This window comes from Mesoplodon bidens, assembly GCF_964165515.1.
Source record: "Mesoplodon bidens genome assembly, chromosome: 18".
Classification (NCBI taxonomy): domain Eukaryota; kingdom Metazoa; phylum Chordata; class Mammalia; order Artiodactyla; family Ziphiidae; genus Mesoplodon; species Mesoplodon bidens.
The window spans coordinates 49,266,173-49,293,986 of NC_138175.1; the positions used below are offsets into that span (position 1 = coordinate 49,266,173).

The window sequence follows — 27,814 nt, forward strand, 5'->3', positions numbered from 1 at the left end:
ACAGGCTGTGACAGAGGCATAAACCAGGAGAGGTTCCTTCTGGCCTGGCTGCAGTGCTGGCTCAGGCCACACAAGGGCAGCAGGGGTCACTGGGGACAGCGTAGTACTCTGGGCTGACTGGCCTCCCCACGCAGTGCCACCCCTGGCTCAGACCTCTCTCGTTCAGCTGGAACGTCCAAGGTGAACTGTCCTTCTTGCAGTACCACATCACACGCCTTCCCCAACTCGTGCGTGTGTTGGACGGCGGAACGGGCATCTTGACTCTGCCCACCAGGTCCCCCTGATGTAGGGAAGGGACGGTCCTGGAATCGCACCCCCCACCTCACGGTCGGTGGTTAGGGGAAGTCCAGCTCCACAGCCAGCTCGGGGTCGGACTGGTACGACCAACATCCCTTCTCCCTTACGAGCAGGCAGCCACACAGGTGTGTTAAACAGCTTTAATCTCGGTCATCGCGGCTTCTCAGCACAGTAAGAAATATTGCACATGATCAACATGTTTTGTTCTGGGGATGGGGACAGGGTGGGGGAATCACCTTCTTAGAAAGTACAACCCAAGCTGGGAGGGCAGAGGGGGTGGGGAGAGAGAACCCTCCCCGTGCCTGTGGCAAAGTGCAGGAGCCCCCACCCCCAAACTAACCTGAGTCCAGCCCCTCTGGGGAAAAAAGGGGTACATGAACTCCCCCTACTCCACAGGCGCCTCCCTGTGGCCCGAGGCCCACACTACCCTCCAGCTTGCAGCCCTCACACGAGCCATTTTGCATAAAGTACAAGTGAAAAGGTCTGAAGGTAACACACTCCAGGTTATGTACAGGGGCTCGGTGGAGGGAGACTGTGCCCCCTGCTTCCCCTCAGCCGCCCCCCATCACAGGGAGGGAGCTGTGGGGGGAGGGGGATAGACAAGAGGAGCAGGCCTCATTCCGTCCCAAACTGGAAAGGACGCAATGGCTTTGCTGGGGAGGAGGTAACCATCCTGCCCCCCCACTCCTGCCACCTACATACTGTCCGTGTCCTGAGGGGAGTACTGTGGGTCTGGGGTCTTCTCAGGAGCCCCTCACCTGCCTGTGGCAGCTGTGGAGGGACCAGAGGGGGGTGGTGAGGGTTGGGGGGGCCCCTCCCAGCCAGGCTGTCCAGGCCCCGGCTCTGGGGGCGGAGGCAATGGCGGGGCAGCTGGGGCCGTGCCAGAGTCCGAGCCAGGTGAGGTGGGGTCAGGGCCCCCAGCAGGGCTGGGAGTGGGGACAGGGGCAGCAGCAGTGACAGTGGGGGGCGGTCCAGGGAGGGGGGCCTCGGCTCCTGGGGGCTGCTCCGTGGGAGTGGCCGCCTGCATGATCTTCTGGCGCACCTCACGGATCTTCAGCTGCAGACAGACCTTAGAGGGGAAGATGTCTGCGTAGCGGGCCTGGAAGGCTGCCGTGGCCTGGGCTGTGGACAGAGGGTGGTGGGGAGGGCAGGGTGAGATGAGTGGGTAGGCCCCCTCCAAGTGCCCCCCAAGACTCCACACCTGCTTACCTGATGGGAAGAAGCCATGGTCCTGGAAGAGCTGCATGACAAGGGCCCGACGCTGGTCCAGGGTGCGCCGCAGCGACGAGTACGGCACCTTCTCGTATTCCAGCTCCCCGAGCACATCCTCAGCTTCTGTACCTGGGAGCAGCGCAGGGAGCACAGTCGAGCCTCCGCAGCAGCCTGGCCCTCCACCACTGTCCGAGGGGGCCATTCCGCCCTCACTGAATTCTATTTCACAGTGGGGTTTAGAGATGGAACCCACCCAAGGTCACGTACCAACTTAGAGGCCTGTTGAATATCAGAACCCACCCTTTACCTGCTGTCCCTCTCGGCAACACCCACCCCACCTCTCCCATCTTTAACCCCGTTCCTGGGACCCCCACCCCTCTTGGAGGCCCTAGGACCCCCGTAGCCCTGCCTGCCACCACACCAGCACCTGTACGGTCAAAAGTGAAGATGTCCCCCTCGCACTTGGCACTCTTGGGGGTGTTGGGCTCCGAGCTGCAACTGGAGCGTCTCCTCATCTTACGCTTGGGCGAGGTGGGGTCCTCGGGGGCTGAGTCCAGGTCTGGTCAAACAGAAGCAGGCTCAGTGAAGATGGCCCCAGTCTGTCCCACCTACCCTGGGTGCCTTGCGCTCGCCTACCAGTGGAGTTCTTCCTCTTCTTGCGGTAGGAGCCCAGGATGGCCCGGGGTGAGGTGGCCAGAGACTGCAGGGTGGGCGAAGGCAACACCTCCTCAGGCCGAAACTCAGGCAGCTCAGCAAAGCGCTCTTCGAAGTCCACCTCCGACAGGACCCTGCTGGAGAGCGGGCAGGGTCACCTCCTCTGCCCCAGCCTGCAACTGCCCCCTCTGCCACCAACCCACACACTCCAAGTCCCCCAGCCCATGCTCACTTGTCCACAGAGTCAAAGGTCTTCTTCAGGGGCGGGGGCCGCACCTTGACCTTCTTGCCGGCACTAGCCGCCTCCTTGCGCTCGGGGGTGTCCCCAGCTGCCCTCCCACTGCTGCCCTCACTGCTGCTGCCGCTGCTACCAGGGGCTGGGGCTGGAGCTGGGGCCGGGCTGGGAGGGGTGGGAGGCTCCCCTCGGCTCTCCAGGCCCAGCCCAGGGACACGCCAGTCTGAAGATGAGCTGGGGAATTTGCTGGCCTGGGGTGAGGATGGCAGGGAGATGGAGGACACTGGGTTCAGACTCACCTGGGCAAGACCCAGAAATACAAAAGATGAATGCTGACGGCCAAGACACAGAGCCATGGGGAAGACCCAGTCATGCAGACAGACAGGCAGGACAGAGGAGGACCCACAAGGGCACGGTTCAGACAGGGATGGAAGAGGGGTGGAACAGAAGGGCAGGCAGGGGACTGAGGGGCCGAGCCCAGCAGCAGGGAACCCCCAGGCCTGCTGGGCACTCACCATGGTCTCAGGGCCCTTGGCACTGGTCCGCTCCTCAGCAGGTGGGGGCGGCGGGGGACTGCTCCGGGCTGGGGGAGCCCAGGTCTCTGGGGGCAGTGGAGGGGCTGGTGTTGTTGGCCGCCCCTCAAGCTCTGACTCGGATGCAGGGGGCTCACGAGCTGGGCCAGGCTCCAACGGCTGCCGGGACGCAGGGCCTGGCCGCCCAGGGGCACCTGCCTCAAAGGAGCCCACGGGAATGCTGGCGATGGCCGCCTTCACTTTCTGGGGGGCCTTGGGGGTGGCCCGCTGGGCCTTGGGGGCCACTAAACTGTAGGTCATGGAGCCTGCTGGTAAAGAGAGTATTTGCTGAGCCAGGCCTGGCTGGAGCCCATCCCCTGGGTCTCCCCACTCACCCCACCCTTGGTTGGCCCGGCACCCACCTGTGGCACTAGGAAAAGGGCTGGTAGGGGCTGGGGTGGCAGTGGCGGGGGCCGGTGGGCCCTTGGGCAGGATGGTGGCAGCAGGTGGGGTGGTGTTGGTGGCCACGGTGTAGACCAGGCCTGGGGGAGCCTGGGATGGCTGGGCCAGGGGTGCTGAGGAGGTGGGTACGGGGCTGCCAGGGTAAAACGCTGTGATGACGGGACCGCTGGGGGCTGCGCAGGTGGGAGGCAGCTGGGGGCTGGGCACGGGTGACACGCCCACCTGGCCAGGAGCCAGCAATGGGGCTTGGCCTGCAGAGAGAAAGACAGAGAAGAGGCAGGAGATCGAGTTAGGGCCGTAGCTGCCTCAGCCCCACCCTTGGTCCCCAGATGCCTGCCAGGCCACCCCTCACCTGAAAGCAGGGGCTGCACGAAGGCGGGGCCGCTGGGCCCCAGCGAGGTGAAGCCTAGGGCTACTGAGCTCGTGGGTCCGTACGAGGTGACTGTTCCAGCCTGACTGGATGCAGGACTGGTACCCAGGGGCAGCGCATGCCCGCCTGCTGACTGCACGTAGGTGATCCTGCCGCAGGGAGAGGAAGGAGGAAGGTGTAGGCGGGCTGGCCCCACCTAACGCCTTCCCTGCACTCACCTCCAGATGAGGGCTCAAATGCCATTACCTGGTGGAGGAGGGCAGCAGAACCTTCTGAGGCTGAGAGGCGGGTCCGGGGAGCGTGGCCGGGCTGAGGGGCGGCACCAGGCCGCTGGGTGTGCTCACAGGCACCGGAGTCAGCTGGATGATCTGTGGGCAAGGGCACCACAGGCTGAGGTGAGCTGGGGACCCAGAGTGGGGCAGGGGAGGACCAAGACCTCGGAGGCTGGACCTCAGCAGAGACACAGGACAGAGAATTGGGATGGGGACGGGAAAGGAGAAACAAAAGCAAAGAAGACAGCGAGAGATAGGAGACACAGAGAAGGAACAAGGTACAAACACGGAGGGCAGAATCAAGATACGCACAGATGTCGAGCAAGACGGGGGGCAAGAGACAAAAAGGGAGAAAAGGAGAAGACTGAACGAAAAACAGACACAGAAACCGTGGGACATACAAAAAAACAGACACAGAAACCGTGGGACATAGAGGCTAACACCCGGGAAGAGAAGAATAAGAAACAGGCGGGCCACCACCGAGGTGCCCTTACCTTGCTGGGTGGCTGAGCACCGTTCTGCACAGGTACTGAGAAGGGTGGGCTCACCAGGGGCAGCGGCTGGCCGGTCCCTCCTCCCCGCACTGACATGCTAGGGGTGGCCAAGGGCACTAGTACCTTCCCAGGTAGCAGCTGGGCTGAGCCACCTGGGGGTGGGGCCTGCACAGGAGAAACTGACTGGGCTGCAAGTTGAGAGATAAGGGAGCAGGTGGTTACAAAGGAGTTGAATAAGCCTGTGGTCCCTCTCCGTATGCTGCCCAGCCCAGGCCTCACCTTTCGGGGGTGGCGCAGAGGGTACGGACTGCAGGATGGGGATGCCAGGAGTGGGTGCGGTGGCAGCCAGGACTTTGCCGTTGGTGGAGGTGCCCGGCGGGAGGGTGAAACGGATGCTGGTGGTAGGTGCAGGGCCGCTGGGAGCCGCTGCCTTGGTCCCAGGGGCTGGTGCTGGGGCAGGCGCCACTTGAAGTTGCTGGGGCAGCGTGGGCAGAATATACTGCACCTGGGTGATTCCCCCAGCCTTGCCCAGGGGACCTGGCTGCAGGATGCCCAGGGGCATTGGCCCATTGGGCCCACTCCCAGCACCTGCTCCTGAGCCTGCAGCCGTCCCGCTGCCAGGGCCCCCCTGGGCAATGAACTGGACAGCGGGGGGTGCTGGGGCCCCATAGCCTGGGGCGCCCACCAGCAGGTTGGTGACAGTGGCAGGCGCCTTCCCCACAGTGCCCAGTAGGGGCCCAGCCACCAGATGTGGGGCTGTTGAGGTGGCTGCTCCCGACTTCTTGTCCGAATACACTAAGCTGACGCCCAGTGGGGAGCCCCCAGGTGCCCGGGACCCAGCGACTGTCTCAGTCCTGGCACCAGCCGTGTCATTTGGAGACGCTTCTGCCCGGCCAGAAGTGGGGAAAGGCTTAGAGGCGATGGGCACAGGAGTGCTGCTGACAGGCCGCACCACATTGGTGACCATGGTGGCGGCCGGGCGGGACAGGGGGGCTGCTGGGGCCCCATAGGCCAGCGACGGGGCTGGGGCCGAGGGCATGCGAGCTCCGCTGCCCTCCCGTTCCTCCTTGTTTGAGGGCAGGACCAGTGTCTGCAGAACACTTCCTCCCCCGCTGGGAGGTGCCGCAATGACTGAGGGGCCTGGTGGCTCCAGGCCCCCCACGCTTTCAGGTCTCTTGCGCCGGAAAGTGGCAGGATCCGTGGGGAGAAACCGGGTGGCCTTAGGTGTTGCTGGGCCCCCAGTTCCAGGGGGTGGGGGCCGTAGGGGACCTGTTGTGCTGCCCTGACCTGACTCCTGGGCCTTGAAGGTCCCTGAGCCCAGCGGGAAGGAGGTGGCTGCGGAGGCTGAGGAGGAGGCAGGCGAGGATGAGGAGGATGGGGTGGGCCCGTAGCCTTTGCCGAAGCCGGCAGGTGGATCTGGGGGCCCTGGGGGCTCAGGGTCCAGCGATGGACGGCAGTGAGTAAAGGAGGAACGGATCACAGGCGAGAACACCTTCCGACCAAATCCCTGAGTGGCAGGAGAAGGGAGACACGAGCATGTCAGGGGAGCCTGGATACCCACACCCTGCCCGTCCCGCCCATCCCAACTTCCCCATCCCGCCTGGCAACCAGGCTAGCCATAGGCCTCCACTCATCCAGGCTGAGACCCAGTTCCCCATGGAGCCAGTAGCTCACCCTCTCTGCGCCTTCATCTCCCCCTCTGTCAAGGTACAGAGAAGTTAACATTCCCCCCCACCCCTTCCCAGGATGCATGAGACCAGACAGCAGCAAGTCCCAAGCCCTCACCTTGCTGCCCTCTGGGTCCTCCCCAGAGCTGTCTCCGCTCTCGCTGTCGGTCACCCGCTCCTTGCACTTGAGGTCAATGTCAGTGGTGCTGAAGCCATCATCAGCTGAGAGAGCAGAGGGAACAGTGCTGGTAAAGGGCTGGGTGCAGGGCTGCCCAGGAGGAACAGCGTGGAGCCTGGCTCTGGCCTCGGCTCGGCCCCGGGTTAGCAGTTAAGTGCCGTCCAGGAATGCTGTTCCTCACCAGGAACAAGTGTTGTCCCAAGTGTTGTCCAGGAATGCTCTGCCCACCTGCCCGCCAGCAGACCCTAAGAGCACACTGGTAACAGCACCTAATACTGTGTCCAATGGCCCGGCCATGCCTGTGTCCTCCCAGCTTCCTGTCTGGCTTGGGGCTTCTTGAGGGCAGAGCTGGGCTTACTCAGTAGGGCCTGAACTGAGCATGCCCGCAATCACAAACGAACGTGGAAGGGAAGAAAAAGAAGGGGCCTAAGGGCCTGGACCAAATCTTCGCCCACCCTCCAAGCCTTAGCCAGCTGCTCCCTGGATAGGATTCTGAGCCCTGCAACTGCTTACCAATGACATCATCATCCCCTTCCTCCTCACAGATGACCATGCGTTCCTCGTCACTGGTCATGTCCTCACTGGCTGCACGCTGGGAACGGGAGGCCCGGGTGGGCAGCAGTGGGGGCCGCCCACTGGCTGCCAGAGTGCCTCCCTCACCGGGGGCCGCAAAGGGGCCTGGAGCCCCATACTGGGTGGAAGGCTTTGGGCCAGAGTAGGATGCAGGGCCAGACACCATCTGCAGAAGTGCAGGGAGAGTTCAGCCAGTGCTGTCACCGTGGGCAGCCCTCCCTGCACAGCGCCCCTACCCCCATGGCCTGTGCTCCAGACCTGAGTCAGTTCCTGTAGTGCCTGGCTGTCTACTTCCCCGCCATCCAGGCTGTGGACTCCGCTGTGGGAGAAGGCTCGGGGCCGGGCTGAGCCAGGTCCGCCGACTGTGTGCAGACGTTCTGCTCCACAGGAGCTGCTCCCCGGGGCCTTGGTGTCCGAGCTCAAGAGCGTCTGGGCTGTGACGGACAGGAGCTCAGAGGACACTGTAGGGTGGAAAGAAAAAAGTGTCGCAGTCAGGAAGCCTCCTCCCAGTGCCCAGGCTGGCCAAGCCATCCACAGATATTTCTAGATACCAGGCAGAAGCCAGGTTGGACTTCCTGGGCCACCTGGCAGAAAAGAGATACCACCCACCAGGCCAGCATTCCCCCTGGTTCCTGCCCTTTTGGGTTGAGAGGAGCAAGCCCACTGCTCCCTGGGAGGCAGCCTTTCTGAGAGCATGAGAGCCTGGAGACAGGTGTGTGTGGCATCGCCTAGCCAATACCCACTGGACTATCGGAGTCTCTACTTCCTCATCTCAGAGAAGAAGGAACGTCTCCTCCCCCACAGAGTCGTGGAGTCCCCCACAGGATGACTCCAGAGAAGCGCCTCAGAATGGTGCCAGGCAGTAGAAGCAGCCGACGAGGGGCTTCCAACTGTGGTCTTGAGAGCCAGATGAGCTGGGGTTTAAATTCAACCTTTGCTACTTACTAGTTTTTCAGTGACTTCAAGCAAGTGCTTTTGTCTCTCTAAGCCGTTTCCTCACATCTGCAAAAGTAGGTACGCTTCTGAATACTAAAGACTATGCTCTTCTTGACGCCTGTCAGAGTAAATGCTCAGCAAATGGCACTTGACGATAAGACTTCTGCTCAGAAACCTCATCTATTTGGACCTCCCTGACCCCTTCACAAGAGATAAGTACCAATTCCTTTGTGAGTAAGGGTCCTCAGATAAAACAGATAAAGCTGAGAGGAGCTTCCGGGGAAGTGGGTGAGCAAGGAAAGGGGAGGCCGGTGTCAGAGCAGAAGAGCCGAGGGGCTCACCCACCTCCCGGGGCGGCGGCGGTGCCCGTCTCCGACATGCTCCGCTCCCTTGGCTCCTTGTGCCCTCCCGCCAGCCCCAGGCTTGTAGGCTTGGCCTCTGAGCTGGACTTCTTCCGGTCCTTGTTGCACCACTTCCAATCTGGGTGGGCCTTAAAGTGGGCCTCTTTCACCTGGCAGGAGAGGGCAGGGAGACCCTTCACTCACCCACCCTGCCGGAGGAAGCCGAGCAGCCGAGAGGAGGCGGAGTTACCTGGAAGGCCAGGTCGTGGTACTTCTGCTTCTCCTTGGGCCCCAGAGCGTACCACCACTCGCCCAGGATCTTACTGACGGTCCGGTTGTCCTGGTTGGGGTGACGCTGGTGGACCAGGGCCCGGTGCCGCTTGCTGAAGATCATGAAGGCGTTCATGGGCCGCCGGATATGGTCCTTCTCCCTCTGCAGTAGACACAGGCCCGAGCAGGAAGGTTAGGACTGGGGAGACGGGCTTGGGCGGCCACAGGGTGAGCTCGGGACAGGTGGAGATGAGGCACCTTGTTGGGGCTGCGTCCATCCTTCTCTGAAGAGGAGTCTCGTTCCTTGGGCAGGGCACTGAGGGACTGCGTCCGGCGTTTCCCAGGTGGCAGAGGCAACTGGATCTCAGGAGACATGATGGAGAGGAAGCTGTGGCAGGAGCGGCAGGGCAGTGAGAGCCATGTCTCTGGCCACTCCACCCTCCTCCCCAGTCCCATGCCTCAGGGCACTCACGCATCGTCGTGGTCACTCTCTGTCTCACTGTCCAGCCGGGGCTCTCCTGGAGGACCAGGGGCCTCCTCCTCCGTCGTGGGAAGGGGCCCCTTTCCAGGTTCCACCCCCCCCAAAGAGTGGGGGGGTCCGGGTCCTGGGCTCTCAGGGCACGTAGCTCCAGGGGGCCGCCCAGGGTCAGCATTCCCTGTCCCGCCTGCTGGCTGCTCGTGAGCAACAGCTGCCGACTCAGCAGGTTCTGGGGGCAGAGCGGCAGGCAGATCAGAGGGCTCCTGAGCCATCTCGACCCCATCCCCATGCCTTCCCACAGCCTCCCAGCCCTCACCTTTGCTCTGGTTGGAGGCCACTAGGTGGCTAGCAGGTTGCTGGGCCTCACTTGGCTGCACGGAGGGGTCAGGCTGGCTGGGGGCCAGGAAGGGGACTAAGGAATGCCAGGGGAACACGGCCACAGAGCGAGGTTCCACGTTCGTCCACACTGTGGGAAGGAGTCAGCTGAGCTGTGCGGCAGGAGAGCTTGGCCTTGACCCCCAACTCAAACTCTTCTCCACCCTGGACAAGGTGGCTCCACCCCTTCTTTACACCCCCTTCCTCAATCCCAGAGCCCCCTGGGCTCGTGCATGCGACATCACTAAGGAAAAACTCCTCCCTGAAAGATTTCTAGATTTTTAAGAGAGAAAACAGAAGCAGGGAAACGGTCCTCACACCCCACTCCCTCCCCCACCTCCACCCCCACCTCCACCAGCCTTGCCACCAGGGACCAGGCCAGAGAAACGACTGGCTCCTGTCGCCAACCAGGCCATGTTTGCTTGCCAACTCACTCTCTCAAGGCCCCTAGACCTTAGCAAGGCTGCAGACCCTCCCTCAGTCAACTCCCATCACCGTGTTGCCATCTGACAGAGTCCCTCACCTTGGCCTCATACTCCCTTTCTCTTTTCCTGAGGCAGATGGCCCAGTCCCCCCACCCTCTCCTCCCCTCCCCACTACTCACAGGGCATGGGGTCTCAGGCCTTTCTCCTTGCCTCCCTCCCCCTACCACAGACCCCAGGGAGCCAGACCTGCCTTTCCCAGGCTGGGCACAGGTGGCTCCAGCATCTCTTTCCTCCTCAAAGAGAATCTACTGCCCATGAAGAGACCTCCCAGCCTCCCTCACTCTATACCCCTGAGCTTATCTCTAGTGTAGTGTCCAGCGCCCTTGCCCAAAAAGATGGGAGGGTGTGGTAAACTCTTCAGACAAAAAGGCACAGACAATGGGACAGATGAGAGAATTATTACAAGGCTCTGCCCAGGCAAGGCAAAGGGGCCAGGTGTTTCCTTAAGGCTACGCACAGGAAGGTACTTCCCTCACCAGGGCGCTGGTCCTAGAGGTCCAACCTTCTGCTCCAGGAGCTGGGTGGTAAGAGAGCCAGCCCACCCCTTACAGCTGAGTCCCACCCCTGGCTGGACTCCTGGGGCTGGCCCAGGCTGGGAGTGGGCTACTCACTGCCAGCTCCCTGGGGGAAGTGTAAGCAGCAGAGGAGGCCCCTGCTAGGGGAAGACCAAGAAGAGAAGAGGGAAACGCCCTAGCCCTGGTCCCCATCATTCCAGGCTCCCCCTGATCTCGATCAATCTGACCTAGGCTGATCCCCCCGCCAATGTCTTCAGAAGGCTGGCCTAGGGGAGCCCCTATGTGAGGCACTGGCCTCAAGACCTGATTCTGTGAGGTGCTGACAAAACAAAAAAGTAGATATCAAGGCAACAGGAGACGAACAAAGAAGCCCACACTGGAAAAGGACTCAAAACACTATGAAGATCCCATCCACTACCACGGGGGCACTGGAGCCCCAAAAGCCTGCTGGGCCCTCCAAACCCATGACAGCCTCAGAGACCCGGACCTGTCCCTCTTTTCACAAGGATCATTCCCATCAGGCCCCCTCATCTTCTGCTGGGTGGGAAAGAAGGGGCCCAGTATACAATGAGAGAACAGTCCTTTGGTCCTGTCCCTCCTGAACTCCTCCCTAGTGCACTACCCTCCAGGTTCCCGGGTCTCTTCCTCTCTCTGAAAAGCAAACCACCAACACGTCACTCTGTTCTGAGCAAACAGTGCCTCACTCCCTTCCCAAGACCTGTCCTTAGCCCCACTACTCAATCACAGCCCCTAGTCCCTTCTCCCTCTATTCCACACCTGGCACCAGCAGGTCTCACGCTGCTTCTATTCTAATCCATGCTCCGCACCCCTCCTCACCTCCCATGACAACATACCTCTTCCACCCCACACCTAAACACCACAGCTCTCCTCAGCTACTCCCCAGTCTGCACTCCCATCCCTCCACTACACTCCCACCTGCCGTCACTAACCACTCAGCCCAGCCGAGCTCTATAACTTTCCCCTCTACTCTGCCTCCACCGTTCTCTTACTATAACCCCATCACCATTACTTCGCACTCAGCACCCCGACACCTTGACCCCTGCAGTCCCAGGGCCCAGGCGCTACTGACCGAACATGCCGAGGCCACGGGAGGCCGCGCCGGACGCGGGCACCAGGGGCCTGTGGGCTGAGTACATGGTCCGGCACGGGGTGGCCCGGCCGGGGCTCGCGCCTCCTCAGCGGCCGCCGCCGTTCCGCCCGCCGCCGGCTCCTCGGCCGCCACCGCTCGGGCCCGGGGGGAGCTGGAGGCCGTCGCCGCATGCCCCCCCACCGCCCCCCCTCCGGCCGCCCCACGCGGGGGGTCTCAGCCGGGCGCGCCTGCGCACAACGCCGCCTGCCTCCCGCCGCCCGGGGGGCGGGGGGAGGTCAGAGCGCGCCGGCCCCGCCCCGCCCCCCGGCGCGCGCGGGGGCCGTCACGGGGCGCGCGGCACCCAGGCCATCGGCGCCGCCCCCTCCTTCTCCCTCCTCCCGTGCGGAGCCGGGCGGGCGGGGCAGGTGGGGCGGGGCGCGGCGCGCGTGCGCGGGGGCGGCCCCCTCCCTTCCCCGTTCGCTGGCTCGCTCCCTCCCTCCCTCGCAGCTCTGGCGGGTAACGGCTCTGGCCCCGAGCGCCCCGGTTGCCGGCGCCGCGCCCCGCCTTTCCGGGCCTGCGGCCCGCGGCTCAGCGCCGGGTCGGCCTCCGGCCCCGGGCGGGCAGACGGACGAGCGTGCGTGCGTCCGTGCGCTCCGAGCGAGCCCCGCGCCGAACCGCCGCCGCCTCCCCGCCCCGCCACTACTACGCGCTCCCCTCCCCCCGCCGCACCTCCCCCCGCCCCTTCCCCGCTTCCCCCGCGGCCTTCCGCGCAAGCCCGGCCCACCGCGCGCGAGCCCATTGGCTGCCGCCGCCGCGCGCGGGTCAGGCCCCGCCGCGCCCGCCCCCATTGGCCGCCCCGGGGGAACGTCAGTCATATGCAAATAAGGGCAGGGCGGGGCGGGCTCCGGTTGGACCCAAGCCGGCCCGGGGCGGGACCGTGGGAGGAGGGCGGCAGGGAGGGCGCACTGCAGTAAAGGCACTGAGCCAGGGGGGCGGTTCGGGGTGCCGCGCTGCAGAGGCCCGGGGCTGTGGGTGGTGCTTGTGTGTCCAGTCCGCGCGAGGAACACGCTCACGCGCGGCTCGGCCCACCTCCCTCACGCCCACCTGGGCGCGCGCTGCCCCGCAGGGCAGACAAACTGCGTGTAGGGCTGGGCGAGCCACCCCTGAGCCCTCACCAACTCTCACAACAGCAGTCACAAACACACACACACACACACACACACACACTCCTCATAGACAGACTTTCCTACCACACCCATTATCTCATACACAATCCAGGGTCACATGTACCCTCGGTCTTACACACGAAGTCAGAAGTCACACACCCGGAACACCTCACACAAATGTACTACCTCCCACACTAAACGTCCATCACTCCCCACCCACCATCACACACACTTGTTCTCACCCATCTTCTTCACATCACCCATTTCATACATGCCGTCATATGTGCTTCATCAAGCATATCCTCATACACATCCACCAGCCCATGTGACTCATACAAACACACAACATATCAAACAGACAGAATTATCTCATACACCTCATCACAGCCACTGCTTGTCCACAGCACACACCCTACATCCCTCCAACACAACCACACACTCATATGGCCTTCCTGGCAACCCCCAACCCCAACACAGGTAACTCTCACAAATGCCATCATACTGACCCCAAACACTATGTAAACTTACCCTGGTGAGCACTAGCTACTTCAGTACCCTGGCTCAGGAGGTATACAAAGTGCCATGGCCATTCCCATTGATTCAGCTACCCTGCCTGACACTTAGCAGCCACCTGGGACCCTCTACCTCACAGTGTAAGGCAGGGGGCCACCACTCTGGGCTGGGAGCCACCCTTTCCAAAAGAGGAAGAAAGGAAACTAACACTGGGGCTGCTACATGCTGGGAGCTTGTATGTATAACCCTGTGCATTGAATCCTCACAGCCACTAGGGAAGTACACTTTTATTATGCCTGTTGTTCAGATGAGAAAATGAGGCTCAGGGAAATTGAATAAATTGTGCAAGATCATGCAGCCAGGACATAAGAGCCCAGCACCCCAACTCAAGTGCTCTTTCCACTACTGAAAATTTCACCTCAGGGTGGACACAGGCAGAGACTCTCAACAGAGGCCTGGGAATATGTTCAGACAATGATATCAGAGAGACTGGTGAACTATAGAAAGGTCAGAGGGTACACACGGAGACACAGGCAAGGTCTGGGGCCCACCAGGCAGAGAGGCAGAGGCCTTGGATCACCCAAGAGGGGCCCTGAGGCCACATCCAGTAAAGGCAGAGGCCTGGGCTCATACCTGGGCAGGTAAAGATTGCACAGGCTCAGATGCACCAAGACTGGGGTCCTACACAGGTGGGACCAGTGATAGGCACAGACAAACCCTTTTCCCAGCCTTCTGCAGCTACAGACAGAGATGAAGGCATGGAGAGGGGGCAAAACCCGGGTAACCTGGGCCCAGAGGGAAGGGGAAGGTCTGTAGCCCTCTGACCTCCAGAGACTACAGGGCCAGACACTTGGCTGTGAGCCTGGAGAGACCAACAGAGGGACTATTAGGTGACTGCCCCCTCCTCCCTATGCAGCCCCAGACTCAGACCCTCCATTACCTCACTGCCCCAGGGACTGCAATGTGAAGCAGAAATCAAGGTTGAAATCAATGTGGCCTGCTCTATCTCCCTACCGCTGCCCCCTCCTCTCCCCACTCTCCCCACCGGTGAGTCACCTACTGGCAAGTTAACCCCTTCCCCACTGCAATGAAGCCCAGGGACTGAGCTCAGAGGAACCCTGCTGCCAGCCCCCCCACTTCTGTTGGGTGAGAAAAAGAGCTAAGCCTGGCACAGTAGGGAAAGAGGGCCCCAGACATCTGGGAGGGTTGCACATCTGGTAGAAGACAGTGCCCACATAGGAGGGATGGGAAGAGGCCCCTTACAGGGCAGGCTACAGCCAAGTGGGGGCCAAGCCTAGCAAGGAGGGGCCGGAATCTGGGCAGGAAGGGCCCCCCTGCCCTGGGCGCTGGGCCAGCCCTATACTTAGCTTCCATTGTTTGGAATGGAGGAACCCTGAGTGGGGGTGATGAGGAGTGGAGAAGAGGGAACAGGTCCTGTCCCCAGACAGCTCCATATCTCTAGCCATCCCCAACCCTAACTGGGGCCTCCCTAGTTGGAAAAGTCTGAGGGGGTTCCCCAAACCAGGGCCCCAGCCCCATCAGAGAGGGGGTGCATCACCATCCTTCACTCAGAGCAGGTACTAGGCAGAACTACGGTGCAGCCACCCCCTGCACTACCCTATAGCCAGCTCCACAAAAGGTTTGGCCCCAGACAGCCCGCACAGCACCACCCCACCCTAGCCTGGGGACAGGGAGCCCAGATGGAGACGGCAAGTGCCACCCAGGGTGGCACAGGCTGAGGCCTGCCCAAAGGCCTGGGGCGCACAGCCAGGGATGCTGACAGGCTGAGGGGCAGGCAGGCATGCTCTGAACTCACGGGCCCCCGTTTACTGAGCCCGAGAGGCACCGCGCCCTGCCGCCTGCGGCTCCCCACCCTGTTCTCCAGGCCCGGGTCCCCGCCTCGGCTCACCACCCCAGTGTCCCCAGCTCCCCTCACCCGCTCTCCACATACACACCCACCCACCCACCCCGGGCGGCGTCGGAGACGGCCAGGGTTGCCTGGGGAACGAGCCCAGGATTGGACTGGTGCTGCTCGGGAGGGATGGGGGCCTAAAAATAGCGCCGGGGTGAGTCAGTGAGTGGGGCTGGGGTAGGCAGGGGGACCAGAAGGGAAAGAGAGGCAAGCGAGAGGTGCGGGGGAGGCTCCCCAGGGATTGGAAGATGGGCGGGATAGGATGGAGGGCGGGATACGGATTTGGGGGTAGGAGAGGGGGTTGAGGGAGAGTGCACAGGCGCCGGGGCTGCGAGGGCTGGTCCCCGCGGGCTGAGGGAGGGGCCACTGCCTGGGCGGAGGAGGGGGCGCCGCCCTGCGTTCTCCTCCCCACCCCCGAGCTCACGAGATTTTCCACTCGCCGCCTGGCCCCCAGCCAGCCCCCGTCGGGCCCCACAAAGCCGCTTTGTGCTGGGAGGGCGGGCGGGCACCCGGCCGGCCTGACACCCACGCGGGCAGCGGCAGTGCGCGGGTCAGCTGGCACCCGAACTGTCTGCTGCGGGGGGGGTGGGGTCCCCCCACCCTGCCCGAGGACGCGGCCGCGCAAGGGTTAATGACGCAGGGGCCAGGGTAGCGAGTCTCGGCCAATCGGCGTCGGCGGGCGCGACAGCGGCCAATGGGAAGGCCGGAGGCCCGACGCCCCGGGCCTACCCCCTGGGGCGCGAGAATGGGCGCGGCCCTCACTGGGTGCCCGTCTGGATCCACAAAGCCCCCGGTACACCCTGTTTCCCGGGCTGCTTCGCAAAAAAAAGGCTCAGAAGGGCGTAGGATCTCGCAGTCAGGAGGTGGCACGGTCAAGATTCGAGCCCAGGTCTGCCTGGCTTCACAAGTCAGCTTTTCCACCGAAATGGGGAGACGGGGGTTCCCAGGCCCAGGCCCCCAAGCGGAGCGGGAACAGGCAGGGGACGGGGTGCGGGCGGAGGCGGCGGCGCGGCAGGCTAGGGTCCAGCCGCCTGCGGTGCAGCCGCTGCCGCCGGTGGTAATGGGAGCCAGACGCCGTCGTCGCCGCTAATGCGCCTCCCTCTCGGCCACTAATGGAGCCATTAATGCCGGGCGCCGGGGGCTGCGGGGCCACACACACCACCCCGCCGCTGCGCATGCGCGCGCCAGCAGCCCCGCCACCCGCCGCCAGCAGGAGGCAGCCTGACCCCTTGCAGTGCCTGGCGCTGGGGGCTCTTCCAAGACTCACTCCTGCTACCTCAAAAAAGCCTCTTCTCTCTCCCGCAAATCATCCTCTTCTTCCCAGCCTAGGTCTCCTTCCTTTCCAGGGATCTTTGACACCCTGATCCAACCCTTGCCCTCTGCTCTAAACCCTTTCTCGGATCTTCACAGGCTGACATTCAAGCATGGCCTGGCTGGACCTGTCCTCCTTGGCACCCTTCTGCCAAGACTAGGCTCGTGTCAGCTCCAGCCTCAACTGGCCACTCAGAGGTCATGCACTTTCACCCCTCCTGGCCTTTGCTCCTGTGGCTGCCTAAGCCTGGATGGCCCTTCCCTTTCTTTCACTACCCTGAAATCCACTCATTCTTGCTTCAGCTCAAATGTCACCTCCAGTGAGAAGCCTACCTGAACCTTCCTCATCACCTCGCATGAAGCCACGGAGTTTTCTCTCTCCTCGGGCCTCCCCAGGCTCTGTATCTCCCTCTGCTCATCCTTGCCGGTGTCTGCATCCACATCTGCCTTCCCCACCCACTTATCCCAGGGCTGCTCAGCCTGGACCTGGTAGAGGGATGAGGAGTGACTTCTGGTGGGAGAGAAGGGGTTCACTGTTTGAGACAAAACAAATTCTGGTGGGCAGAATCTGGATCTGGATCTGGGGAGTCAGGACACCCTTGGCTCCTCTTTGGGCCTCATTTTCCCGACGCACCCAAGCATAGTTGGTGGATGCTGCCTGGCCTCTGAGGTCCTACTGGTTGGGGTGGACTACACGTGGGACTCAGTTAAATGGAGCTGGCACCAAAGTGTCTCCTGAAAGGCGATGGGGGTGGTGGTGTTAGGGGTGATCTGGGTCATGCCCTCGAGCAGGTGGGTGGGCACAGGAGCTGCTTTCCTGCTTCTCCCCCACAGCCGGATCTCCTAGCTTGGCCCAAAAAGCCCCCGCCTTCCTGCCTGTCTTGGGAACAGGTGCTTGGGTGTTGATGGGTCTGCAGGATGGGTCCCAACACCTCTCAGCAGGTTTCAGGGACATTAGTGGGCATTTAATTTGTCAAGGGACAAGCGGGGGCTCCCAGGCCTAGACATTCTCCCAACACTCCCCATTCTCCCACCTGTTCGCCAAGGAGCAGGAGATCTGGTGCTTAGCAACTATCCACTGACTTAAAGGAACAGAGTGCCTGATGTGCACAGAGTGGGGGTGGGGGCTAGGATGGGGGAAACATGTCCGTCTAAAGAATGGGAGAAGGAGGGCCAGAGGAGAGGCCAAGGCTGGACCAGAGACAGGATTCCAAGATGGGGGAATCAAAACAGAAAGAAGGTGGAATGAAGCCTCAGACCAGAACTGATGTCTAAGGAGGTACAAACCTGGAAAGGCATAGAGAGCCAGACTCAGAGAAAGTCAGACAGAAGTCCAGAGAGAGAGAGACTCGGGGCCAGAAACAGACCTAGACAGAGACAGACATAGGAACCCAAGAGAGAGACAGATAGACATACAGTGGCTCAAATAGGCAGATGGGCAGACAGGCCCAGGAGAAGGGGCACTGCCTGTCAATATGGCGAAACCAGGCGGAAGGTGGGAGCTGGAAGGGAGGCCATGCCAGAAACAGGGCTGAGACATCTGGCCTCCTGGGCCAGGGCTGCAGGCCCTGGGGCGGCTTCCTCTCCTGGGGAGCAGGCGGGAAGAGTCAGAGGGAGGTGGCAATGGCAGCTGGCTGGCCCGGCCATGCACAGAATGTAGAGAATGCCGGCCCGCCTGCTCCGGCAAGTCCCCCAGCGGAAGCAAATGCCTGGCGGGGGGCAGAAGCAGGCAGGCTGCCCCGGGCCACCCCCTCACACCTGCTGCCCTGACTGAGGGTCAGGCCCTGGCATGGGCGGGCAGAAGGGGCCAGGATTATAGCCTCACTCTTCCACTGGGCACAGTCTGCCCTATCTGGGCCTCAGAGGGAGAAGGCCCCAAGGTGCCTACCTCCCAAGGGTTTAGGGAGGCCTCTGAGAGAAGAACAAAAGGGCCTGCTGGCTGGGAACCTGAGGGCAGCCTGGATACCTCAGCATGGGTGTAGTCAGGGAGGCGCTGCTCAGAACCGCCAGGACAGGCACTGGACAAGTTCTGACGACCAGGTGGCTTCCAGCAAGGGGCCTCCCCTCCCTGAACCTCAGTTCCCCCCCTCCCCCTGACAACAGGGCTGGTAATCCCTGTTTCATAGCATCAGGAAGTTTCGATGAGATGGCCCCACGCCTGAGGCTGGGCACATGGTAAATGCTCAATAAAGTGGGCTACTATTATTGTTTTCATTATTCTAGTTGAGAGTGCTTAAGAGCCTGGGCTCTGGAGCCAGACAGCCTGGATTCACACTCTGGCTCTCCCTCTTCCTAGCTGGGTGACCTTGGGCAAGTCACTTTGCCTCTCAGGCTACAGTTTCCTCCTCTGTCTACTGGAACCAATAATCGTGCTGATCTCCTGGGTTGTTGTGAGGATTCAGTGAGTAAAGGCTCAGTCAGCGCTTACTGAGCAGTGTGCCAAGCACATGCATGGGTGGTACTCAATAAATTATTATTACTGTTACTTCTAGTAGGAAGAGTCCTGTGATCTAGAGATCGAGAGACCTGGTTCAAGGCCCAGTCCTGCTCCTCCCTGGCTGGGTGACCTTAATCAGGACTCTTTTTCTATCAGGGCCTCATTTTCCTCATCTGGAAAACGGTGGCAGGAAACGCCCCCCACCCCGGACCACCCTGCTAGGTCTCAGGTCACCTGCATCGTGCCATCCCTCCCCACAAGGCAGCAGTGAGGGTCATGACTGACCGAGGCTATGTATAAGGGCAATGTCGGGGGCTGTAGGCATGCGGGGGTGGGGGCTGAGGGGGACGGTAGGAGTCCTTCTGCTTCAGTTTCTTCATCTGCCTAAGGATAGGAATCCCCGCTGTGCCCACTTTGTGGAATTTTGCTCATATCAACTACGATGACAAATGTAAAAAATGGTGGGGGTGGAGCAAAAAACACAGCTCACAACCTCAGTATATGAGCATGAGGGGCAAGCGTAGTCTTTGTGTCCCTCTGCCCGGGTCTGGGCTGGAACTCAGCGAGGGCAGGGTCTGGGCCCCTTCCTATATTGGTCTTTGCACCAGCCCAAGACACAGCGGCTCCTACCCAGATCCACAGCCCAGACTCTTTTCTCCCTGGTCTCCCTGCCTCTGGTCTCAGGGGCTGGAACTCACCCTTCATGGTATAGCCGTGGTTGGGTCGGCTCAAAACCTTCCATGGCTCTCAGGATAAAGTTCCCAAGTCTTAGAAGGACCCTCTATGATGTGACCCTTGATGTATTGCTCGCCAACACAGCCACACATCCCAAAGCTCACCCACTGTCTAGAGCCCCTGACTTTGCAGATTCAACTTCCTTCAAATTCTTGCTTTTGCCTCAAGGCCTTTGCACACTCTTCCCTCTGCCTGAAGGTCCTCCTGCCAGCCTTGCCAGGCTCCCTTCTGCACACCCTTCAGGTCTCACTTTAGACCCTGTAGGTCTCACTGGCCCCTTCTCCAAGAAGCCCTCCCTGACTTCACATGGCCTCCTGGGCTTCCTCCACCCCAGCCCTGACCACTCTGGACAGCTACTATCTGGGGACAGGTCTGTCTTACTCCAGGGACCATGAGCCCTGTGAGGACAGGGCTGTGTCCTTAGCATCAGCCAGCATAGGGCCAGGCACAGAGAGGGGGCCTCAGTCAACAGTGAATTAATAAGTAAATAAGAAAAAGATGCTAGGGAAGGGGCTGGTGACGGGTCCGTCACCCTCCATGAAAGCTGCTCTGACAAGGCCCAGGCCAGCTGGCTCTCCAGCACCATCTCAGAAATGCCTGTCCCCCCACCTCTGGCCTCAGCTCTCTAGCCACTCTGGCTGTGCTCAGCAGTGCTCCTGGCCTCGGAGCCTTCCCAACGGCCTCCTAGGAGGTTCCCCTGTCCCACGCTTGCTGGTTCCAACTCATCCTTCAACTCAGCTTACACGCCCTTTCCTGAGGGCAGCCAGACTAGGTTCACATCGGGAAGCATGCCCAGCACACGCCCAGCTCCCCGCCATGGCACTGACCACACCTGTGCTATTTACCAGGTGCAGCGGTGATGACGAGGGCTCCAGTCCTGGTCCTGCTACCGCCTGGCAGAAGGACCTGTTGGAGCCTCAGTCTTCCCATCGGTAACCCAGGCAGGTTGGTCACAAGCTAACCTGCCTGGGTTTGAAGGCTGGCTCCAGGATTTACTAGCCATGTGACCCCGGGCAAGTTACTAACCTGGCCTCGGTTTCCTCTAATTTTTTTTTTTTTTTGGCCGCACTGCACGGCTTGTGGGGTCTTAGTTCCCCGAACGGGCATCGAACCCAGATCCCTGCAGTGGAAGTACGGAGTCCCAGGAAATTCCCAATTTCCTCTAAATGAGCATAATCATAGCAGGGTCCAGTATGCTGTGAGTGCTACGATAAGGGGTGGGTGTGAGGGTTAGGTGCGATAACCCACTTGCAGTGCTTATCATGGTGATACCCCTGCCAGTCCTCCAGACGTGGGAGCTGTCATCATGATTATCATCTCTGTTACCCCATCAGCTCTGTGGGGGCCTGGCTTTGAGCCTGCACTCAGGAAAGGTTTGCTGACTGATGGACCCCTTCAGAGTACATTCCCAACAGGAGGCTTCTGGAAACACTGCACTGAGCCTTCAAAGTCCACGCCCGGGGACTTCCCTGGCGGTCCAGTGGTTAAGAATCCGCGCTTCCACTGCAGAGGACATGGGTTCGATCCCTGATCGGGGAACTAAGATCCTACTTGCCGCACGGTGCGGCTGGAAAAAAAAAAAAAAGAAAAACTCCACACCCTTGCCTGACACGTGAATTCCCACCGAACATCTGTGCAGAGAGGAGGCCAGCCTCCCCTTGAATCCCACCCAAGGTGGGGAGCTCACCTCTCTTGAGAGCCAGTTTGCAAGGGGCCCTGTGCAAAATGAGCCCTCGCCCAGCCCATCCACCTGAACCTCTTACCTGTCCCAGGCCGGCCCATGATGACTTCCTTTTTGGGGGCAGGATGGCTGGTATAGCTGCTGGGCACCAGGACAGGCAACAGGGCAGCAGGTGAGGGGTGGAAGGCCACCGGCTGGAAGGGCGAGGAAGCCAGGCCAAAGGTGGGCATCGGCTGGGCCACGGCCGTCGGCGCAGCTGGAGGCACAGTGATGGGCACGGGGGCCGGCAGAGGTGGAGGCAGGCCAGGCTTCCCACTGGCCATCCCGGGCGGCACCGGAGTCTCTCGGCAGCCCCGCCCAGGTCCCCCAGCCCGTGCCTCACTGCCAGTGCCCACCTCCCCAGGGAATTTGGAGGGCAGCGGCACGTCAGGGTTGCGGACGATGACGGGTGAGTCCCGCTGCACGGCAGGCACCCTGCGCACGGAAGGCCCAGGATCCGAGGTGAGGCCGGCAGGTGGGGGCAACAGCAGCAACGGCGAGGGCTGGCGGGAGCGGGAGAAGGGCACGGCGGGTGACACAGCACGGAAGCCAGCCGGTGTGGAGGGTGTAGGTGTGTGGGACACCGAATCCACACCAGAGTCTAAGCTGTTGCTCTTGGGGAAGTCTGGGGCGGCTCCTCCGCCTGCTGCACCAGGGGCCCCCAACGCCCCTGGGTGGGGCAGCAGCTCTGTCTTCCGTCGCCCAGGGCTGATGGGCACAGTAAAGGTCAGGTTGGTCTGGAAGGTGGGTAGGATGCCAGAGGAATGGCGCTCTCGGGGGGCAGGTGGGGGTGGGTGAGGGCCCAGGTCCGGTGGCGTCAGCACGCCTGCCTTAGGGGTGCTGGCGCTCAGGTGGCGACTGCGAACAGCAGTGCGTTGGATGACCGGCGAGGCGTTGATGGGGCTGAAGTTGGCAGGGCGGAAGCCGAAGAGTGGTGAGGGTGAGGGTGACGGGGCTGGCGAGAAAGGTGACTGCGTAGAGACGGGGGAGAAGGAGGGTGTGCCCGAGCGAGAGCTGCCCAGTGACACCAGCATCACAGCTGCTTCACACTCATCGAACTCAAAGCGTGACAGGTCAGCGGGGGCCACCAGGCGTGGGCGTGAGTCTCCCCGGGCTGCCACGCTGCTGGCCTCACTGTCCCGAGACGTCTCATCACCCCAGTCGAACTCGGTGCTGCCCTCACGGGCCGCCACACCAGCTGGCCGCCCAGCCCCACCTGGGCCGCTGTCCGCCAGGCCCTCCATCTCCTTGGTGCGCATGGACAGGTGGCGGGAGCAGTAGCCCCGCCGCTGGGACTCCTTCATGCAGCCATCTCTCGAGCACAGCCGTCGCCACTGCTTGCCGTTGAATTTCTTTCGAATTCCATTGGGTGTGCAGACCACGTCGCCCTTCTTGTATTTCTGCTGGGCCGCTGTCAGTGGCGTGCGGGCCCGGGCGGCCGGTGCAGCCCCCTTCTCCAGGGAGGCCACACTGCTGCTGCGGCTGCCGCCCTGGCTCCCCTCCTGGCAGGGCGAGGGCTGCTCGCCAGGGCGGCCTGGGCCGGCGAAGGCTGGGGACTTGGGTGGCGGTGACAGGAGCTGGGGCGGGGGCAGTGGGAGCAGGGCCGGGGTGCCCAGGGCTGGCGGGTGCTTCTCCTCACCCTCCTCGCAAGCCCCCAGGTGGCCACCAAAGCTGATCTTGGAGACCTCGGCATCCTCGGGCTGCTTGAGGTCCAGGGCAGCAGGGCAGGGGGGAAGGGCGGCCCCCGGCTCGACCTGCCCCTCCTCGGGACCCGCCGGGGGCTTCCTCGGCAGGGCTTCGGGCTCCCACGGGGGCCGCAGCAGGCGCAGGCTGGAGCGGGCCACCCACACCGCGTCCTCGGGCTCACGCTGCGGCGGCTGCGGCGGGGCGGCCGCCGGGCCCGGCTGGGAGTTGGGGCCAGGGCTGAAGCGGACCTTGTAGGCAGCTGGCTTGGCGGCCACCTCCACCACCACCCCAGCACGGTAGGCAGCCACACCGGGCTCCACACAGGTACAGACCGCTGTGCCCACCACCAGCGCAGCCGGCGGTGGCGTGGCATCCAAAACCACATCCACACCACTGCCAGGTGCCCCCTCGTAGAAAGTCAGGGCCCGGTCCCCAGGGAACTGCACACCCAGGTCCTGGCTTCGGCGCACCTGGCGCACCACAGCCGGCAGGAAGAGACCGTCCCCACGCCGAGCCAGCACCCGCTGGGACCGCAGCTGCCGCAGGTCATAGCCACCGCTGGTGCTGCCAGGGGGCCAGGGGCCTAAACCACCAGCTTCGGCCGGCTCATCTTCCAGGTCGGCCGAGTGCTCGCTGGCTGTGTCGGTGGAGGAGGAGCGGGCAGAGGTGGGTGGCTGCGGAGGCACCCCCGGGGTGCCCGCCTCCTCGGGGGTCCGTGCCCGCTCTTCAGGGGCACCAGCCGCCCCACTGCTGCCACTACCAGCCCCATGCTCCTCCACATACTTCTTCTTGGGCGCTCTTGACTTGAACGTGGCTGTCTTTCGGCTGAGTGAGGGCTCCCAGCGGCCTGCCTCCCCCTCCACCTTGGGTTCCTCGGCTGGGCCTGGGGCCGGGTCGTCGGGGTGCAGCTCTGGGGGCAGCCCTTCAGCCCTAGTGCCCCGCTCGGCCTCCTCCTCCTCACCCTCCTCAGCCTCTTCTGGCCCCGGCTGCTGCTGCTGCGCCTCATCATCTTCCTCCTCTGGCTTGTCACCCTCCCCAGCCCCTCGCCGCCTCAGGGCCTTGGCCCTGGTGGCTGGTGGGGACCTGCCACCGCTGCCAGAACCTGGGAGGCCGGCGCACGCCTTCTTCATTGGTTTCATCTTTCGTCCACCTGCAGGGTGAGAGGACAGACAAGGGTCACTGGGAGTGACTCAGGAACACCTCCAGACCCACTGCCCCCAAGACTTCCTACTTGCTGAGGTCACTGTCTCAGCGCCACGGTCCCCAAGCTCTCCTTCCTGGCTGTCTTCAACTCACGTAGGCCCCTGGCCAGCACCCAGACACAGACTGGCACTCATGTCCCCTGAGCTATACACTCTGGTTCCTTGGGGACCCTCACATGATCTGCTTCCTCTGCAGAGGACAGTAGGTGCATGCACACACTCTGACTGCCCCAAGGGGACGCGAGAAGCACTAACGGTTCACGTCTATGGAGCACTCCCTTGGAGCCGAGCCCTGGGCTAAACTTGCCTTTATTAACCCATGTCATCCTCACGACAGCCCTAAGAGGCAGATGCTACTATCAGTCCCATTTACACTCGAGGAAACTGGGGCACGGAGAGATCAAGCAACTTGTCCAAATTCATCCAGCTAGGAAATGGCAGAGCTAAGATCTGAACCCAGGCAATCTGGCTCCAGAGTCTGTGCTCCTAACCATTTCAGTGTGCCGCCTGTCACATGATCCTTGCACTGTCACTGTCCAGAGAGCACACACACTCACACACACACACATGCACAGGCACACAGTCACAGAAAGGGAGGTGACCGGGCTGTGATGTGAGCCTCTCTCTGCCACCCCCCACCCCTGCCCGGGCAGCCTGGCATGGCCAGGCATTGTGGGAAGGAGTGGGCAGCTAAGAGTCCCAGCGGACAGCTGCCCACTCTGCTCTGCGCCCCTGGCCTGCCAGGTATAGCCATCTCCCCAGATCCCAGCAGGGAACAGGCAGGGGCACGTCTGGGGCAATAGCTCATACCCAGTGCTACGACAGGGCCGTGCATAAGCACACACGCACACACACACACACGCACACACACGGCACACACAACACGTCATCACACAGTGGGGCACAGAGCTACACCGCAGGGTTTCACTGTCCCACTGGATGGGAGCCTGCCCCTCCCCCCACAGCACCCAGCATGATACCCAACAGCCCAGCCACCCCGCTCCTGGTCTGCTTGCATCCCCGCCCTGACTGGGCTGGCTCTGACAGGGTGGCTGAGCCGACTGGGCCCCCCTGGCCCCCAAATATGCCCTCGGACTCCAGGTGGGGTAAGTGGGAGAAGGTCAAAGAAAGCAGGACAAGCCCAGCGGGCCAACCTCACCCACTTCCTGAACAGTCATTACTGCCCGCCCCCTTTCAAGCTGCCCTAAGAGAAGGGAAAAAACTTTACTCTGAAGTGACTAAGAGAACCTGAGAGGACAAAAAAAGGGCCTCTGGGAGGGTTGGGGGATCCAGGACCATAAGCCAAACACAATCAGAGGCACCCCGACTCAGTCTTCAGGCTCCCATAGTACCCCTGACCTCATGAGAGAGTAACCTCTCCTACTTGGGGCCTGCTGCTCCTTAGGATCCTGCAGTCCCAGGATGCCCCTTCTCTGAGCCAATCCTGGGGTCCTCATAGGCAGAAGCTGGAGGGCCCGGGGCTTCTCACACTGGGGCAGGCACCCAAGTACCCGGGAGTTGGGCAGCCGCCACCATCTTCTCCCCACTGACCTGCTGGGCCACCATCCTGGGCATACCCCACCCAGGGCCTACAGCCACACTGCCTGGCACCCCTGGACCCTGCTGCCTGGCCCAGCCTCTTCACACCAGAAGCCAAGCCGCTTTCTTTCCCCTGGGGCCTACTCTCTTCCTGTCCACACCTCTTTGGATAACTCCCACCCAAGGCCCTGTGGGCCCTCACCTCCCTCAGGATCTGAGCAGTAACTCCTGAAGCCCAGGCTGGCCCAGGCTTTTCAGGGTCTCATGTCCTCTGTTCCCAACAGGCCTCCTGGCACCAGCTTCTCTGACACTCTCTCTCCCATCCTGTCACCATCTCTATCTCTAGCTCTCTCTTCACAGGCCCTAGGCCCCCTCCTCAGTCACCCCCTCGTCACCCTCATCTATCTCTGTCACCTCCTCCTCCCAGTCACTCATGTCAGCCATCTCTGGACCTGTCACCTTCTCTCCCCATCACCTCTCCTTGTCACCCCCTCCAACTCTGTCCCCTCCCTCTCCCTGTCACCCTGATCTAGTCCTGTCACCCCTCCATTCCTGTTACCCATTCTCTGCCCACCACCCCCTCCTTGTCACCCTTTTTCTGTCACTCCTCCTCCCCACCACTTCCTCCACTCTGTCCCCCCTTCCCACCACCCCGCTCACCCCTTTTCCCCTGTACCCCCTCCCCGTCCCTGCCACCTGTCCCCTCTCGGCCCCCAGCACCCCAAATCCCCCCTGCCCGTGTCAACCCTGGCCCCGCCCCTCACCTCGGGCTCAGCGGGGTTACGGGGCGGGGGGCCGTGGCCCCGGCTCGGTCCGGTCCGGTCCCTCCCCGCCCCCCTCCGGCTCTCCCTCTCGTTTCTCCCTTTTTTTTTACTCCAACACACAAAATGGTGAATGGACCTGCAACAGCTGGAGCAGCCAGCCAATCAGCGGCCACAACCCCGCTGACCGGCGCCGTCCTAGACCAATAGATATTCGGAGCCTAGTCGGCTCCGCCTCTCAACGACGAGCGACGTTTGCCACAACCAATCGCGCCCACCCGGCAGCGCTAGGGGGTGGGGCCAAAGTCCAAGATCGGCCTCCCTCTGGGACCGACACCAACCTGAGCCTACGACCGCCTGATCAGCCTAGGGTCCTGCCCTACAATAAGTAATGGACACCAGCATTGACCAATCGCAGTCCGCTTTAGTGCAGAATGACGAATACAGTACCCAGTCGTCTTGCACTCTAGGCCGGAACCCAGCCTCTGCGAGGGACAGTAGCCAATGAAATGCAAGGAGGGGGGGCTAAGGGACAGGCTCTCCAATGAGCAAGCTCAGAAGGCGTGGCCTCAGCGTTTGTTGACCGGCTAGTCGCAATTCCTGCTGGGAATGGTAGTCTTCTTACGTCTCCGACCCATAGTCGACAGTACATGGCAGACTACAACTCCCATGTGACAGAGTGCCTGGAGCTCCGAAGAACCCGTGCTAGGAGAAAAAGTCGAAAGGGCAGTTCCTCATGAGTCTCACTGGGCGCCAGGAGCATCTTAGACCCAGGGCCCCGACTCACCCGGATTCCCGGCTCTGGCGTCGCTGCTGGCTCCTCTCAGTGGCGGCGGTAGCGGCACAAGGGGGAGGTGCGAGGAGCAGCCAACCGCCACCCGTGAGGCCCGCAGCCAATCAGCAGCGGTCGGGGCGGCGCAATGACCTCACCGGGTTCTACTCTCTTACCCCTCCCCCACGTGGTTGTTGCTGCCGGTAGCCGGGAGTAGGGAAGTTGGGGGGGAGGGGAGGAGAATAAGTGATGTCACCTTTCCCCCGCTTGATTGGCTGCCGGGTGGCCGGGACTACAACCAATCAACAGTCTCGGAAAGTCTGGCGCGGCCCCGCGGAAAGCCCTGTTGCCACCGGGAGGGGAGAGAACGAGCACTTGAGGGGTGGCGCGCGCTGCAGAGTAGTCTACGCGCGTGGCCTGGGGCTTGGTGGCCTTGGGGACAGGCCACCTCCTCCAAGACTTTGACATTTAGGGCGGCGCAGTTTTCTGACAGCCCCCCTAGACATGGGGTGAGGGGAGGCACGAGATGGGGAAGTACAGCGCTTCATGGGGCGTCACACTGCATTCCCTGAAGAGCTACGCTTTGTAGGTGTTCACACCTGGCGGGAGCAAGGTTTTTTTCTTTTTTTTTAAGGTGGGGTGAT

General features: G+C 62.1%; 1 protein-coding gene across 12 annotated transcripts; it reads right to left on the bottom strand.

Moving 5' to 3' along the window:
- Positions 1-419: 419 nt before the first annotated feature.
- CIC (capicua transcriptional repressor) lies at positions 420-27,247 on the bottom strand. Of its 12 annotated transcripts, none has more exons than XM_081215671.1 (21): positions 26,402-26,533; positions 21,254-24,046; positions 9,268-9,417; positions 8,946-9,180; positions 8,732-8,861; positions 8,454-8,636; positions 8,208-8,373; positions 7,185-7,387; positions 6,867-7,092; positions 6,294-6,397; positions 4,788-6,015; positions 4,509-4,696; positions 3,989-4,110; positions 3,725-3,891; positions 3,333-3,623; positions 2,914-3,236; positions 2,396-2,697; positions 2,146-2,297; positions 1,937-2,068; positions 1,507-1,638; positions 420-1,419 (listed from the first exon to the last, which is right to left on the bottom strand). In XM_081215671.1, exons 2-21 carry the CDS (start codon positions 24,033-24,035, stop codon positions 1,052-1,054), a joined length of 7,584 nt encoding a protein of 2,527 aa, XP_081071797.1. In that variant the 5' UTR covers positions 24,036-24,046; positions 26,402-26,533; the 3' UTR covers positions 420-1,051. The 12 variants fall into 12 exon arrangements, with proteins under 12 accessions (XP_081071797.1, XP_081071800.1, XP_081071804.1 ...); XM_081215674.1 differs by having other exon boundaries at positions 2,146-2,300; XM_081215678.1 differs by having other exon boundaries at positions 2,396-2,649; positions 2,914-3,239.
- Between the last annotated feature and the right edge of the window lie 567 nt (positions 27,248-27,814).

Excerpts from the sequence above, each read along its gene's own strand:
- CIC (XM_081215672.1), bottom strand. The coding sequence starts at position 24,035 with ATGAAACCAATGAAGAAGGCGTGCGCCGGCCTCCCAGGTTCTGGCAGC. Across the intron at positions 9,181-9,267 it reads GGCCTCCAACCAGAGCAAAG|AACCTGCTGAGTCGGCAGCT; the intron begins GTGAGGGCTGGG and ends CTCTGCCCCCAG. Across the intron at positions 2,069-2,145 it reads GAAGAGGAAGAACTCCACTG|ACCTGGACTCAGCCCCCGAG; the intron begins GTAGGCGAGCGC and ends CTGTTTGACCAG.